Source organism: Balaenoptera physalus (assembly GCF_965194825.1).
Source record: "Balaenoptera physalus genome assembly, chromosome: 12".
Taxonomy (NCBI): Eukaryota; Metazoa; Chordata; class Mammalia; order Artiodactyla; family Balaenopteridae; genus Balaenoptera; species Balaenoptera physalus.
This window is the reverse complement of record NC_138897.1, coordinates 70,011,173-70,024,208: the sequence shown is the minus strand read 5'-3', so window position 1 is coordinate 70,024,208 and position 13,036 is coordinate 70,011,173. Positions and strand designations below refer to the sequence as shown.

Here is a 13,036-nt window from a genome sequence, read left to right as displayed (position 1 = left end):
CTGCCAGCCTGGTGATGCCCACAGCCTTGGGCCTTTCAGTGGCCCTTATTCCAGGCCCCCTCCTCCAGCCCCACCCTTCCGGATGGAGCCCCCGCATAACTGAGGCAGGACGCCACCTCCCCTCCTCAGCAGCTGCCCTCTCCCTGCCCAGGCCCTTCCACCAACTCTCAGGTCCTCAAAAGCCCAGCTCATCTTTTCGGGGACCTGTCTGCCCCACTTTTTGTTCCATCCCCAGCCCTGCCCGCCCTGCCCACCCCATGGGCCTGGGGTTGGGTCTGACCCCTCTGCTTCCTGGGCCCAGGGTTCCTCTTCCTCCTGGTCCCCCTAGGCCCTCCTCACCCCCTTTCTCTGCTGCCCCTGCTCTGCTCTGTGCTGTCACCCCAACCCTCCCGATGCAGGAGCTCCCACGACTCCAGCCCTGACTCCACCTTCTGGACTTTCTCCTTGGTGACTAGCGGCCTCCAGCCCATCGTCACACCTTGACAGGGGCTGCAGGCAGGGTCTCAGTCCCGGAGCTGTCCCCCCCACCACCATCCTACCGCCTCCCTCAGCCTCCCCCACCTGCCTTTACCTCCATATTCTCTCGCAGAGCCATTCTGCTCCCGGCATCTCTCCAGTCTGTTTCTACAGGGCCCCCTTCACCCAGGCCTCTCTGGTCCAGACCGAGTCTACTCACAGGCCTCAAGCATCCGGCTCCGCAGTCGCTGCGGGCTTTGATTGCGCCCGGTCGGGAGGCGCTGACCACACAGCCGGACATAGAAGGGCCTCACGGGGGGAGCAGAGGCCGGCTTGCAGCCTTGACCTGGCGGTTCCGAGGCACCGCTGGCCAGGGGGCTTTCGTGCGTCGCGCCTGGTCCCCACCGGCTTCCCGCCCCGGGCCTGGCCTCGCCGGGAGCGCGCAGGGGCCGTTTCTCTGGTGGGTGTCTGGGGAAGGGAGGGAAAGGCAAGACGACCGGTGATTCCTCGGGAGGGCCCCTTCCTAGTTCGCCCCCAAGTTTGCGCGCGGTCGCGTGGGGGCGGGGGCCGCGCGGAGGGGCGGTGGCGCGGCCGGAGGGTGGGGTCTGGCGCGCGGGGCGGGCGCTGCCGCCTGGCCGGCCGCGGCTGGCCCTGGATCAGGGAGCCGATGTGGAATTTCCTGCCCGGCCCGGCGCCCCTCCTGCCGCCCCCCGCCCGGCCGCGCACTCCGCTTCCGGCCGCTCTCGCTGCGGCCGCACCCGCGCCCGCGCCCGCCCCGCGCCTGCCCCGCGCCGCATGGAGGGCGCAGGGCCCCAGGGGGCCGGGCCGGCGCGGCGCCGGGGAGCCGGGGGGCCGCCGCCGCCGCTGCCGCCGCTGCTGCTGCTGCTCTGGCTACTGCCCGGCCCCGCGGCGCCCCAGGAGCTGAGCCCGCGCGGCCGCAACGTGTGCCGCGCGCCCGGGTAGGAGCCGGCCGGGCTGGGGGAGGGGGCCGGAGGGACGCCCGGGGCCGGGGGGAGGGGACGCCCAGGACCTCCCTGAGCCAAACGCGCGGGCCCCTCGGGCCGCCCTCGCCGACGCCGGCTCCGCTCCAGGCCGAGCCCGGGCGCCGGGCCACGACGGTGCGTCCGAGGATACCCCGGGCGAGAAGCGGGCGAGGGTAGAGCGGAGGGCAGCGGACGCCTGGAGGGCTGACACACGGGGTACGAAATTTCAGACCCAGGAAAAGGGACCCTTGGGCCGGATTGTGAAGGCCGCAAGAAGACGGGAAGCGCATTCCAAGCCCATGGCATGGCATGTGCAAGGGCTCAGGCACACGAGTGTGGCTCGAGCCGTGATGGAGGGAGGGTGAGCGTCCAGGAGAGATGGAGCAAGGCTCCTGAGAAGAGGGAGCCGCGGAGGTCTTGAGGCAGGCGAGTCGGAAGGACAGATTTGTGTCTTAGAAAGAGCGGGCGCGGGTGGGAAGAGGGTGGTAATGGAGGTGGGCGTCGAGGAGCCTGAGCTCAGAGTGGACCAGAAGCGGGAATAGAAAGGACAATGACGTGCGCCGGCATCGGGAGGATGGGGGACTCCCGGGTGGGGATACGGGGTGCAGAGGGGCGGCGCAGAGGTGGGCGCCACGAGGAGCCGGGCTGGGGAAGCCAGTGTGGGACAGGAGGGGACAGGCCCTGCCGGAGGGCGCCGGGCCCAGGACCTTGCGCGGAGGGCGAAGAGCGCAGGCCAGGACCCAGGAGTGGGCGCAGGAGTCGGAGGACCCGGTCGGTCTGTCAGAGGCCACTGCGAGGTCAAGGGCATCTCCGCGCGGGGGCGAGGAGCCGGCGTGAGGGGGTGCCTTGGCGCGGGCGGGGGGCGCCAGGCAGGCGGGAAGCTGGAGAAGCATCACGGGCTCCTGGCGGGTGCGGTGGGGGCGCCCTGGGCCGCAGGGCCCAGGGAGGCCGCGTCGGGGGGCAGGCGGTCGCGGCAGACAAGGGGCTGTGAGGGGCCGCGCGGGGTTTCCGAGCTCAGATCCCGAGGCGCGCAGACCCCTCCCCGCTGCGAGCCCCGCCTCTGGGGCGGGGGCCGGCCTGGCCCGCCATCTGCTTCACATCGACGCCGCCGCCGCCGCCGCCTCCCGGGCCTCCCGGGCCTCCCCGGCCCCAGGAATGCAGCGGCTGTGGCGGGCGGGGCCGCCTGGAGAGGGGGAGGGCGCGATCGTCGCCGGCCCTGTCCCTCCGCCACGGCCCTCCTTCCCTGTGGGGGTCCGTGCCGGCGGGTGCGGGGGGAATCCGATGGCAACCCAGAGCTGTCCGGAGCCTGCTCCACTCCGCCTCTCCCCGAGATGTCCCATCACGCTGCCTGTTCCAGTAGCCAAGAGCCTGGGTTGGGTTTCAGATCCTGGTGCCACCTCTCCCCATCTGAGTGGCCCCGGGCACAACGCTTAACCCTTCTGGGCCAGTCCATACTCCTGTCCAGTGGGGTTGGTGGTGGTAGAGGAGAGATAACTGTGATCCTGTGTGGAGCTGGTTAATGGGAAAGACGGCACTCCCCCATCCCCCCCAGGGTCTGGACCATCTCTTCATTACCTTCCTAAGGCTGGGCATTGCCAGGCTCCCACTAGCGTTCCCTCCCCCCGGAGTCAGGAGGACTAGGGCAGGGAGCAGCTCTCAGTCAGTAAAATCCCATACACTTACTGTGTGCAGGCCTCTTGTTGGTGCAGGGATACAGCTGTCCTGTGTGGAGGAGACACAGCAAATCATCTGACATCTGGCAAGGGCTGGGGAGGAGGTGTTCAGTTGGGGGGAGACCCAGTGGGAAGTGATGAGTGAGAGAGGCCCGTGGGAGAGGAGGCAGAGCAGGGTGGCGTCTGGGGCAGGGCCCTGAGTGCAGAGGGCCTGTTGGAAGCACAGGAAGGAGCCCTGGGGGCTGGGACGGGGATGGTGGAGGAGAGGCCACAGGGCGATGGGAACCCCCGTGGGCTTTGCACAGAAGAAGGGCAGGATGTGACCTGGGTTGGCTGTCAGGTGGCAGATGAACTGGGGCAGGAGGGCAGAAGGTGGGAGAGAACCAGGGAGGGTGAGGGTGGCTCTCACAAGGCTGGGCGGGCGACAAGTGGCCTGTCCCATCCTAGATCCAGTTTGGAAGATAGAGCTGGCGTGTTTCTCAATTGATCCACTCTGGGAGAGAGCAGAGTCCCCTCCCAACCTCCCAGCCTGGAAAGACAGTCTTTACCCTGAGATGGAGAAGACTCGGGGTGGGGGGCGCTAGTCGGGAGGAGGGCCCCCCTCGAGGCCTCTGAGGCGTTGTCAGTGTCTCGATGGGACCTAGGGAGCTTCCCCAGGGAGCTAGAGTGGACAGAGCAGGGGAGGGAGGCAGGGGGTGGGGCAGAAACCAGGGGAGGGGTGCCCAGGGGGGAAGGAGGAGAGTGGGGCAGGCATGGAGTCCCAGGGGGCGTGGAGGCAGAGGAGCTTCCTGTCTGGACGGGAGAGAACAGGACAGACACTGGCACAGTGAGCAGGCAGTGCTCTTGGGGAGCTTTGCCGAGGTGGCTTGGGCAGGTTCAAGATGAAGTTTTAAATCACCGCAGCATCATTTGCAGTGACAGTGATCTATGGAGGGGGCAGCCTGCAGCACAGCCTGCTTGCTGAGCGGCCTGGATTGACACCCCAGGGTCCTGCCCTAGTGTAGGAGCTACCCCTTCACTGGGCCATCTTTCTTGTCATCTCACTTTCATAAGATCTGGGAAAATGGGCCTGCCAACCTAGCCTGGCCTTTTCTGCCAGCCCGTCCCAGAAGGAAAAGTCTCACAGACTCATCCTCCACGTGGGCTCTGTCCTGCCGGGGAGCAGGCTTGTTAGCTCTGTTGGGTGGGGCCTGGGCACCAGCCATGCTGGGGGGACCAGGTGAACTCAGGGACTTCCTAGAGCCTGCTCAGCATGGGCTGGAGCTCAAAGCACAGCCTCGGCTGAGCTCATAGTTTGTGCTGGACACATCTTGACTCTCTTAATCCTCCTGCCAAACCTATGGGCCCCATTCTACAGATTTAGCAGCTGGAGCTCAGAGAGGTAAAGTTCTGTGCCCAAGGTCACACAGCAAGTGGCAGACCCAGGCATCCAATCCACCTTAGTGTGGCCCTAAAACCAGGCTCCCAACCCGATTACAGAGCCATGCAGCCAGGTCGTCCAGGATGGAAGGTGGTCAGTGTTCCTGGGCCATCCCAGCAGGCCATCTGGTGAGGCTGCCTGCAGGAGGGACCTCTACAGAGGCTCTCCATCCAGAGACCTGGGTTCAGACTGGCAGAAAAGGCAGGAGGGTGACGGGCCCTCAGACCTGGGTCTCCCTACAGATGGCCATCTCGGAGCCCCAGGACAGGGCTGGGTGGGTGGGGACAATGGGGGCCAGAAAATCCAGGCCTGTTTAGTGTTCCTGTCTCTGGTTTCCAGTTTTATTTGTGGAAAATAAGCTGGCCCATTCCTTGAAGTTTGGGGTTTTATGGGTCCTGTTCCCCAGGTCCCATATCTTTGGCCCAAAGGAGAATCCAGCCTTTTCTGGGAGAGGGGGCTCCCTTGGAGTCTGGGGGCCCCATCCAGGGTGTGGTGATCATTTCGAGCTGGGAACGGTTGGGGGGCATCTTCTGAGGGGTGTGATATGGGGCAGCTGCAGCCTTTCCCTTCTCAGGCCATCCCACCCCCACCCCAGGGTCCTCAGGCCCCTCCCACCTCCTCCCACCACCACATCCCGGTTCTAGATTCACATCCTTCCCAAGAGGCCCTCTCCTTTTCTCTGAAGTGTGAATGGTGGCTGTGTGCTTTTTGCATTTGGCTGAACTTCTAAGTCTGATGGGACCCTGCAGAACTGCAGCCTGAGTGTCTGTTCCTTCTCAGCCTCCTTTGCCCCACAGTGTGGGCACACCCCACCTCAGCCCTCATGGCCCTCACCAGTGGCCATGGCTTCACTTGGGCAGGGCCTCCAAATCTTTGTGCCTACACACCTCATCAGCCCAGGGCTTGGGAGGCTGCACCACCCTGATATGGGACACAAATTTTTTACCTCCTGTACCATGTAAAGCCAAATAAAATTAAACAAGATTTTATGAAATTTCACGGAGAGGACATTCTAATGTTGCCTTCCTCCAGCCCAAGTCTCGCCCTGGTGCTCTGCAGCCCTCAGTTTTACTCTCCTTACTCAGATGGAGGACTCCCTGGGTGTACCTTGCCCCTCCCCAAGTGGACACCTTGCTGTGTCCACCTCGCTCAGAGACTACCCATCTGCTTTGGTGCTCCAGTTGGGCATCCAGATGTGCCCACCCGGCCCAGCCAGTCCTGGCACTGTCCAGGTCACGTCATATCTGGATCCCTGACACCCATCTGGCCAGACCCCCACCCCCAGGGATGCCCTAGACCTCTATGCCTGAGCAGGTCCTGGAGGCCCAGGGACCTTTGCCCCACCCCCACCTCACTGCTGCCCCTCCTGGGACATGTGGGGTCTCTTCTCTGGCCTAGTGGATGGGGGAAGAGGGCACAGATCAGGAGGAGTGGCCAGACCCCTTGTAGAGGGAACTGGGAAGTCCTTGGAGGTGGTCTGCCATCTGCCGCCTCCCAGTGTCCGTTCTAGAGGGCTGGAATTTGTGTCTTATTCGCTTCGAGTCTCCCGAACCTACAGCAGTGCCGGCCACACAGCAGGGCCTTGATAACCACCTCCCTAGGGCAGGGTGGAGGTTGCTGGGGGACCCAGCGAGGACTAGGAGTGGGTCCCGAGCTCAGGCGCCCTCTCTCTGCCTGCAGCTCCCAGGAGCTCACTTGCTGCGCTGGCTGGAGGCAGCAGGGGGACGAGTGTGGGATCGGTGAGTAGGGCACCCTGGGACTTGGGCAGGGGCGGGGTCACGGAGAGGAGGGTTAGTGTGGGGGCTGAACTCGCAACAACTTGGGCGCGTCTCGTTCGCAGCTGTGTGCGAAGGCAACTCCACGTGCTCGGAGAACGAGGTGTGCGTGCGGCCGGGCGAGTGCCGCTGCCGCCATGGCTACTTCGGTGCCAACTGCGACACCAGTGAGCGCGGATTGTGGCGGGCACGGGGCAGTGGGGCAGGATCCCAGAGATGGGCGGGGCCTGAACTGGAGGCGGGGCCTGTGAGTGGGCGGGGCCTGAGTCGGGTGCGGGTCCCCGGGGGCGGGGGGCTGGACGCGGGCAGGTTCGGGCTGGGTCTGGGCCCCCACGCGAGCACCTGGGCCTCCCACCCTCTCCGCTCGCTCTGCAGAGTGCCCGCGCCAGTTCTGGGGTCCCGACTGCAAGGAGCTGTGTGTCTGCCACCCACACGGGCAGTGCGAGGACGTGACGGGCCAGTGTACATGTCACGCGCGGCGCTGGGGCGCACGCTGCGAGCATGCGTGCCAATGCCAGCACGGCGCGTGCCACCCGCGGAGCGGCGCGTGTCGCTGCGAGCCTGGCTGGTGGGGCCCACAGTGCGCCAGCGCGTGCTACTGCAGCGCCACGTCGCGCTGCGACCCACAGACGGGCGCGTGCCTCTGCCACGCAGGCTGGTGGGGCCGCAGCTGCAACAACCAGTGTGCCTGCAACACGTCGCCGTGCGAGCAACAGAGCGGCCGCTGCCAGTGCCGCGAGCGCACGTTCGGCGCGCGCTGCGAGCGCTATTGCCAGTGCTTCCGCGGCCGCTGCCATCCGGTGGACGGCACGTGCGCGTGCGAGCCCGGTTACCGGGGCAAGTACTGCCGCGAGCCTTGCCCTGCCGGCTTCTACGGCCTGGGCTGCCGCCGCCGGTAAGCGCGGGCCCCGGCCGGGGAGGGAGAGGAGGGGCAGGCGCCGAGGGAGCCGGGGTGAGGCGGCCCGGACCCCGCCTAGCCTCCCGCCCCTTCCCCAGATGCGGCCAGTGCAAGGGCCAGCAGCCATGCACGGTGGCCGAGGGCCGTTGCCTGACGTGCGAGCCCGGCTGGAACGGCACCAAGTGCGACCAGCCGTGCGCCACCGGCTTCTACGGCGAAGGCTGCGGCCACCGCTGCCCGCCGTGTCGCGACGGGCACGCCTGCAACCACGTAACCGGCAAGTGCACGCGCTGCAACGCGGGCTGGATCGGTGACCGGTGAGCAACCCGTGTCCGCCCCAGACACGCAGACCCCAGCCGGCCTCCCCCGATTGCCCTCCGCGGAGGGCTCTGTGGCTTAAGGGTCGTTTGCCCTGTTTCCGCTGACGCCCCCTCCCCGCGTTCCGAGGTGTGAGACCAAGTGCAGCAATGGCACCTACGGCGAGGACTGCGCGTTCGTGTGCGCCGACTGCGGCAGCGGCCACTGCGACTTCCAGTCGGGACGTTGCCTATGCAGCCCGGGCGTCCACGGGCCCCAGTGAGTGCCCGGGGACCCAAGGGGTTTGAGGGGTCTGTATCCGGCACTGGGCTCCAGCCAGACCCCAGGTGCTGCTGCGTTGGCCGACCAGGCGGGACCCAGGCTTGGCCCCTCAGCCTTGGCCCCCATACTTCAGCTAGGGAGCGACAACAGGCTCTTTGGGGCAGTTTCCTGCCCTGGGGTGGAGCCGGCGCTCGAGCGGGATCTGGCGGCCAGGTCAGCCTGTGGCCAGTGGGCTCCTTGAAGGCTGCAGGGCTGAGGTGACCCGGAGATGATGTGGAATGAGCAGGGACCTCCACGTACAGCCAAGGATCTCGTCTGGCAGCCCCTTTTTCCCCCACAGAAGAGTCAGCCCCAGCAATGGGCACTGCGGCCAGTGTCCACGACCCGTCCCCCAGACTCCGTCTCGCTGGAGTGCACACATTTGTTTCCAAAACATTGATCACTCAGGGTGTGCTGGAGGTGGGGGTGGGCTGCAGTTCCCAGAGAAGGGAGAACCCGGGGCCAGGGCTGGCTGGCCGCGGGGGCGAGGGCGGGAGGCGTAACCGAGGGCCGCTTGGCGCTCCCAGACCCCACGCCCCTCCCTGACCTCGCGCCCCCGCAGCTGTAACCTGACTTGCCCGCCCGGGCTCCACGGCGTGGACTGCGCCCAGGCCTGCAGCTGCCACGAGGACTCGTGCGACCCGGTCACCGGTGCCTGCCGCCTGGGTGAGTGGGTGGGGGCGACCCGGCGGGGGCGCGGGGGCTGCCGGCACCTCGCTGACCCTGTGACCCCCACAGAGACCAACCAGCGAAAGGGCGTGATGGGCGCGGGCGCGCTGCTCGCCCTGCTCCTCGGCCTGCTGCTCTCGCTGCTCGGCTGCTGCTGCGCCTGCCGCGGCAAGGACCCCGCGCGCGGGTGAGGCTTCCAGGTCCCTCCCTCCCCCGGTTCCGGCCGCGCGGGGTCTGCAGCACGGCGCGCCCTTCCCGGCCCCGCCCTGGGGGGCCCCACCCTTCGTTAGCTCAGGCCCCGCCCTCCCTGAGTTTCTGCTCCCGTGGGCCTCTCCCGGCCTTAGGCCCCGCCCCTCCGCTCAGGCCCCGCCCTCCCTGTGGGTGGGCTCCCACGGGCTCGCCCCGCCCCTCTGGCAAGGCGCGGCCGCGCCCCTTCGCTCAGACCCCGCCCCCGCAGGGAGCTCTCGCTTGGGAGGAAGAAGGCGCCGCAGCGCCTATGCGGGCGCTTCAGCCGCATCAGTATGAAGCTGCCCCGGATCCCGCTCCGCAGGCAGAAGCTGCCCAAGGTTGTAGGTAAGGATGACGTAGGTAAGGAGTCTCCGAGGAACACCCCCCGACGCAGGAGGCTGCTGGGAAATGGGTGTGACGGGGTCGGTGTAGGAACTGCAGGGCCTTGAGTGTCGATGTGGGGGCGTAGGGAGGTGCGACCAGGGGGAGGAAAGAAAGAATGCGGATGCAGGGGAGCCCTGGAGGAAGGCAGGGGTCCTACGTGTGCGGGCAGGTGTGGGCCCTGTCTCGGTGACTGTGACTGCATGTGTGGTGTGGTGGGGCAGTGTGGACTGGACATCCGCGGCCGTCAGGCTCCCGCAGTCTGCGGGAGTGAGTACACTGTCAGTCCTGATGCGAGCCGCAGGTGGACGCGGGCACCTGTGAGTGGGAATGCCCTGCCACAGGAAGACCCGCCCCCGGCCCGGATCCCCAGCTGTGCCCTCAGGCTGGTCCCTCAGCCCCCACCCTACCTCAGGACGGGGCTGGGTGCGGGGCGGTGCTGCTTCTCTCCTGCCTGCACTGACTCACACCGGGGTGGAGTCTCTCTGCGTCTTTCCCACTTGTTTCCAAACATGAGGGGGATGGGGAGATGAAGTCTCCTGGGAGGTAAAGATGCAGACAGCTGAGAAAACCCCTGGGCCCACTCAGCAGAGTGGGATCTATGGGCACAGATGTGGGGGCTGGAACCCACATCCCATTTGTGAGAGGGGAACAGGCTGGCCAGCCTCTGGGATTCCCCCGTTGTGGGGGTCTATGTCTGTGGAGGCCGTGCCTAGGGGTGCAGCCTGCTGAGACGGCTGAGCCAAAGGGTGGCTTCACCACTGCACATTTGCATTCAAAAACTGCTGCAAGACAGGGTCTGAAGCGTGGCTTGGAGGCCCTGATGGCCTCTCCCAGCCAGGTGCTCTCTCTTTTCCCAACTTTCGGCCCGACCTCGCTCAGCTCCGTGGCCGTACACTAGCCTGTTGAATTGCCTGTCCCACCCACTATCTTGGGGTAGGGCTGGCTTGGGTCCCTCCATCATTTGTGGCAGGAGGGCTTGCAAGGGCACTGGCTGGGGCAGGCGGGGCCCCTGGCAGCTATGCCTCCCTCCTTCCCCAGTGGCCCATCACGACCTGGATAACACGCTCAACTGCAGCTTCCTGGAGCCGCCCTCGGGGCTGGAGCAGCCCTCGCCATCATGGTCCTCCCGGGCCTCCTTCTCCTCCTTTGACACCACGGATGAAGGCCCTGTATATTGCGTACCCCATGAGGGTGAGTACCCCTCTGCTTGGCGTGAGGACCCCCCTCGCTCTGACCCAGTGAAAGGTTCCCGCTGAAATATCTATGCTCTGAGGGACAGGCAGCATGGGGAGGAAGGGCTAGTGATGCTGTTAACTGGGGGGTGGATACACAGTTGAGGTTGCAGAGTGGGCTTCTTTGCTGCCCAGCACCAGACTGGGGTAGGGTCTGGGGAGGTAGCCACAGCCCAGGTTCACTTCTGGGGAGACCAGGCAGAGAAAATTCCGGGCCTGGGGAGGAGGTGGCAGAGGAGACAGGAAATGGGGTTTTCAGGATATGGGGACACACTTTCACCTGAAGCCTTGGCTCACAAACATCAAGAAGCAGCCTGAATAGCTGGGCTTCTGGCCTCTCTCTTCCCCAGACCATCCCCATGAGTGACCTTGGGCAGGTGACTAACCTCTGAGCCTTAGAAGGCCTTTCTCTTAAAGAAGAACTATGAATCGAGGGTCAAATATGGTGATGGTGGCCCCCCAGGCTGGGGATGTGGTGGGGGAGGGGTGAGAGTCCAGGCCGAGTTGGGGCTGCAGCCCAGGAATGAGCCCCACTACCCCAGCCCTCTGCGCCCGGGGCTCTGAGCTAAGTTTGTGGTCAGTGCAGTGAATGTGCCAGGCATGTCTGGATGCCACGGCGACTAAGCGCCAGCTGGGGTGGGAAGAGGAGGGGAGGTGGGGCGCCAGCGAGGGTTTGCTCTTGGAGGCTGGAGGGCCAAGCTCTTTCCGGAGGAGGTGACCGCCCCGCTCTTCCCTTGTCAGAGGCGGCAACCGAGAGCCGGGACGCGGAGGCCCCCACCGCCCCAGCCCCTGCCCCTGCCCCTGCCCCTGCCCCTGCCGAGGCGCTGGCTTCGTCCCCTGCACCGGTGACTACGCCCGCGGAGGAGGCCACGCCCCTCCGCGCGTCCTCCGACAGCGAGCGGTCGGCGTCGAGCGGGGACGGGCCCGGCGGGGCGCTGTATGCGCGTGTGGCCCGGCGCGAGGCCCGGCCGGCCCGGGTCCGGGGCGAGGCCCGAGGCCTGTCGCTTTCGCCATCGCCCGAGCGCAGGAAGCCGCCGCCGCCCGACCCCGCCACCAAGCCCAAGGTGTCCTGGATCCACGGCAAGCACAGTGCCGCCGCCGCGCGTGCGCCGTCGCCGCCACCCGCGGGTCCCGAGGCCGCTCCCAGCCCCAGCAAGAGGAAACGGACGCCCAGCGACACGTCGGCGCGGCCGGACGAGCCCTGCAGCCCCAGGGCCCGCGACCCGACGCTGCGGCCCCCGGGGCTGGCCGAGGAGGGGCCGGCCCTCGCCGCACCCTCGCCGCCCCGGGCTCGGGCGCGTGGCCGTGGCCCGGGCCTCTCAGAGCCCACGGACGCTGGCGGTCCCCCGCGCAGCGCACCTGAGGCCGCCTCCATGCTGGCCGCCGAGCTGCGCGACAAGACTCGCAGCCTGGGCCGCGCCGAGGGGGCCGTGGGCACGCAGGGCCCCCGAGAGAAGCCGGCGCCGCCGCAGAAGGCCAAGCGCTCGGTGCCTCCCGCCTCGCCGGCCCGCGCGCCCGCCGCGCCCGAGGCCCCAGGGCCCGAGAAGGCGGCAGCGGGCACGCCCGGATCCGACACCCCCCGAAAGAAGACCCCCATCCAGAAGCCGCCTCGCAAGAAGAGCCGGGAGGTGGCTGGCGAGCCGGGCCGGGTGGGCGCGCCCACCCTGTAGTAGGGCGGCCCCGCCGTGCCTGCAGCTCCCCGGCTTAGCAGCGCTGCTTGCCACCCCGCGTCCCGTGCGCGCCCGGCGTCTCCCGCGGGGGCCCCAGCCCAGAGCAGCCTGGCGGGACGCTGCGTCTCACTGGCTCAGGCCCAACGGCTCTCCAGGATGGGGTCCCGCGCTCGGGCAGGAAGCCCCATCCCAGTGGCTAAGGCCTGACAGACGCTTTGCTGGCCCTTCCCTTCCCATGGCCTGCCTGTGGAGGGCTCCCACCAGCCCGGGTCTCAAAGGCCAAGGGCAGGAGGGCTCTGCCTAAAGAACACCTCTCACTGGCCAAGAGTGCCTTGGCTGGGTCACCTTCTCACTGGCTGAGGCCAGAAGCACTTCCACCCTGGCAGCCTCTCTCTGGCCAGGGCCTGGCGCCTCTGGCTGGAGGTTCCCTTCTGTGACCCTAGCCAGAGGCTACTTCCACTGGCCGAGCCCCAGGGCACCTGGTTGACCGGAGCCTGGGGAGAAGGGCTGGTCTCTGCTCCTCAGGAGGCTTGGCTGTCTCCCCACCCACCCCAGCCCCACCCACGCTCTCCCAGCCCCAGCCTCCCCAGCCCTGGCCCCTCCGCTGTCGAGCTGGTTTTGATGGCCTCCCACCACCCCACATGCCTGGGAATCCGAGGGGCAACTCCAGTGGCCTGTGGAGACGTATTTATAGGCCCCCGGCAGGGCTGCTCCCACCCCATCCGGGTGCCCCAGGATGGGCTCCTCCCGGCAGGGGCTTAGCCAAAGCTTTCTTAATAAAGTGCCTTTTTTCCCCCCGTGCTCTGACTGCTTCCTATCTGCTGGGCCTCTGACAAGGATGTCCCCCCAAAAGAAATTGCGCCAGGACCCCTCGACCCAAGTGGAGCCTGGGAGCCCAGGTGTGGGTCTCCCAGGACCATGCTGGAAGTGGGTCATGTCCATCTGCCCATCCTTCACCTGTTTATCAAGTTTACTGGGCACCCACCTCGGCCCGCCCCATCCTGGACTGGCAACCTGGGATGAAGGGTAT

At 67.0% G+C, this 13,036-nt stretch overlaps 1 protein-coding gene across 1 annotated transcript; it reads left to right on the top strand.

Moving 5' to 3' along the window:
* Positions 1 to 1,228: 1,228 nt before the first annotated feature.
* SCARF2 (scavenger receptor class F member 2) lies at positions 1,229 to 12,806 on the top strand. Its single transcript, XM_082417207.1, has 11 exons — positions 1,229 to 1,415; positions 6,213 to 6,271; positions 6,373 to 6,474; positions 6,683 to 7,202; positions 7,304 to 7,522; positions 7,653 to 7,781; positions 8,386 to 8,489; positions 8,562 to 8,679; positions 8,950 to 9,065; positions 10,143 to 10,295; positions 11,078 to 12,806. The coding sequence occupies exons 1-11, from the start codon at positions 1,252 to 1,254 to the stop codon at positions 12,004 to 12,006; spliced, it is 2,613 nt and encodes an 870-aa protein (XP_082273333.1). The 5' UTR covers positions 1,229 to 1,251; the 3' UTR covers positions 12,007 to 12,806.
* The last annotated feature ends 230 nt before the right edge of the window (positions 12,807 to 13,036 follow it).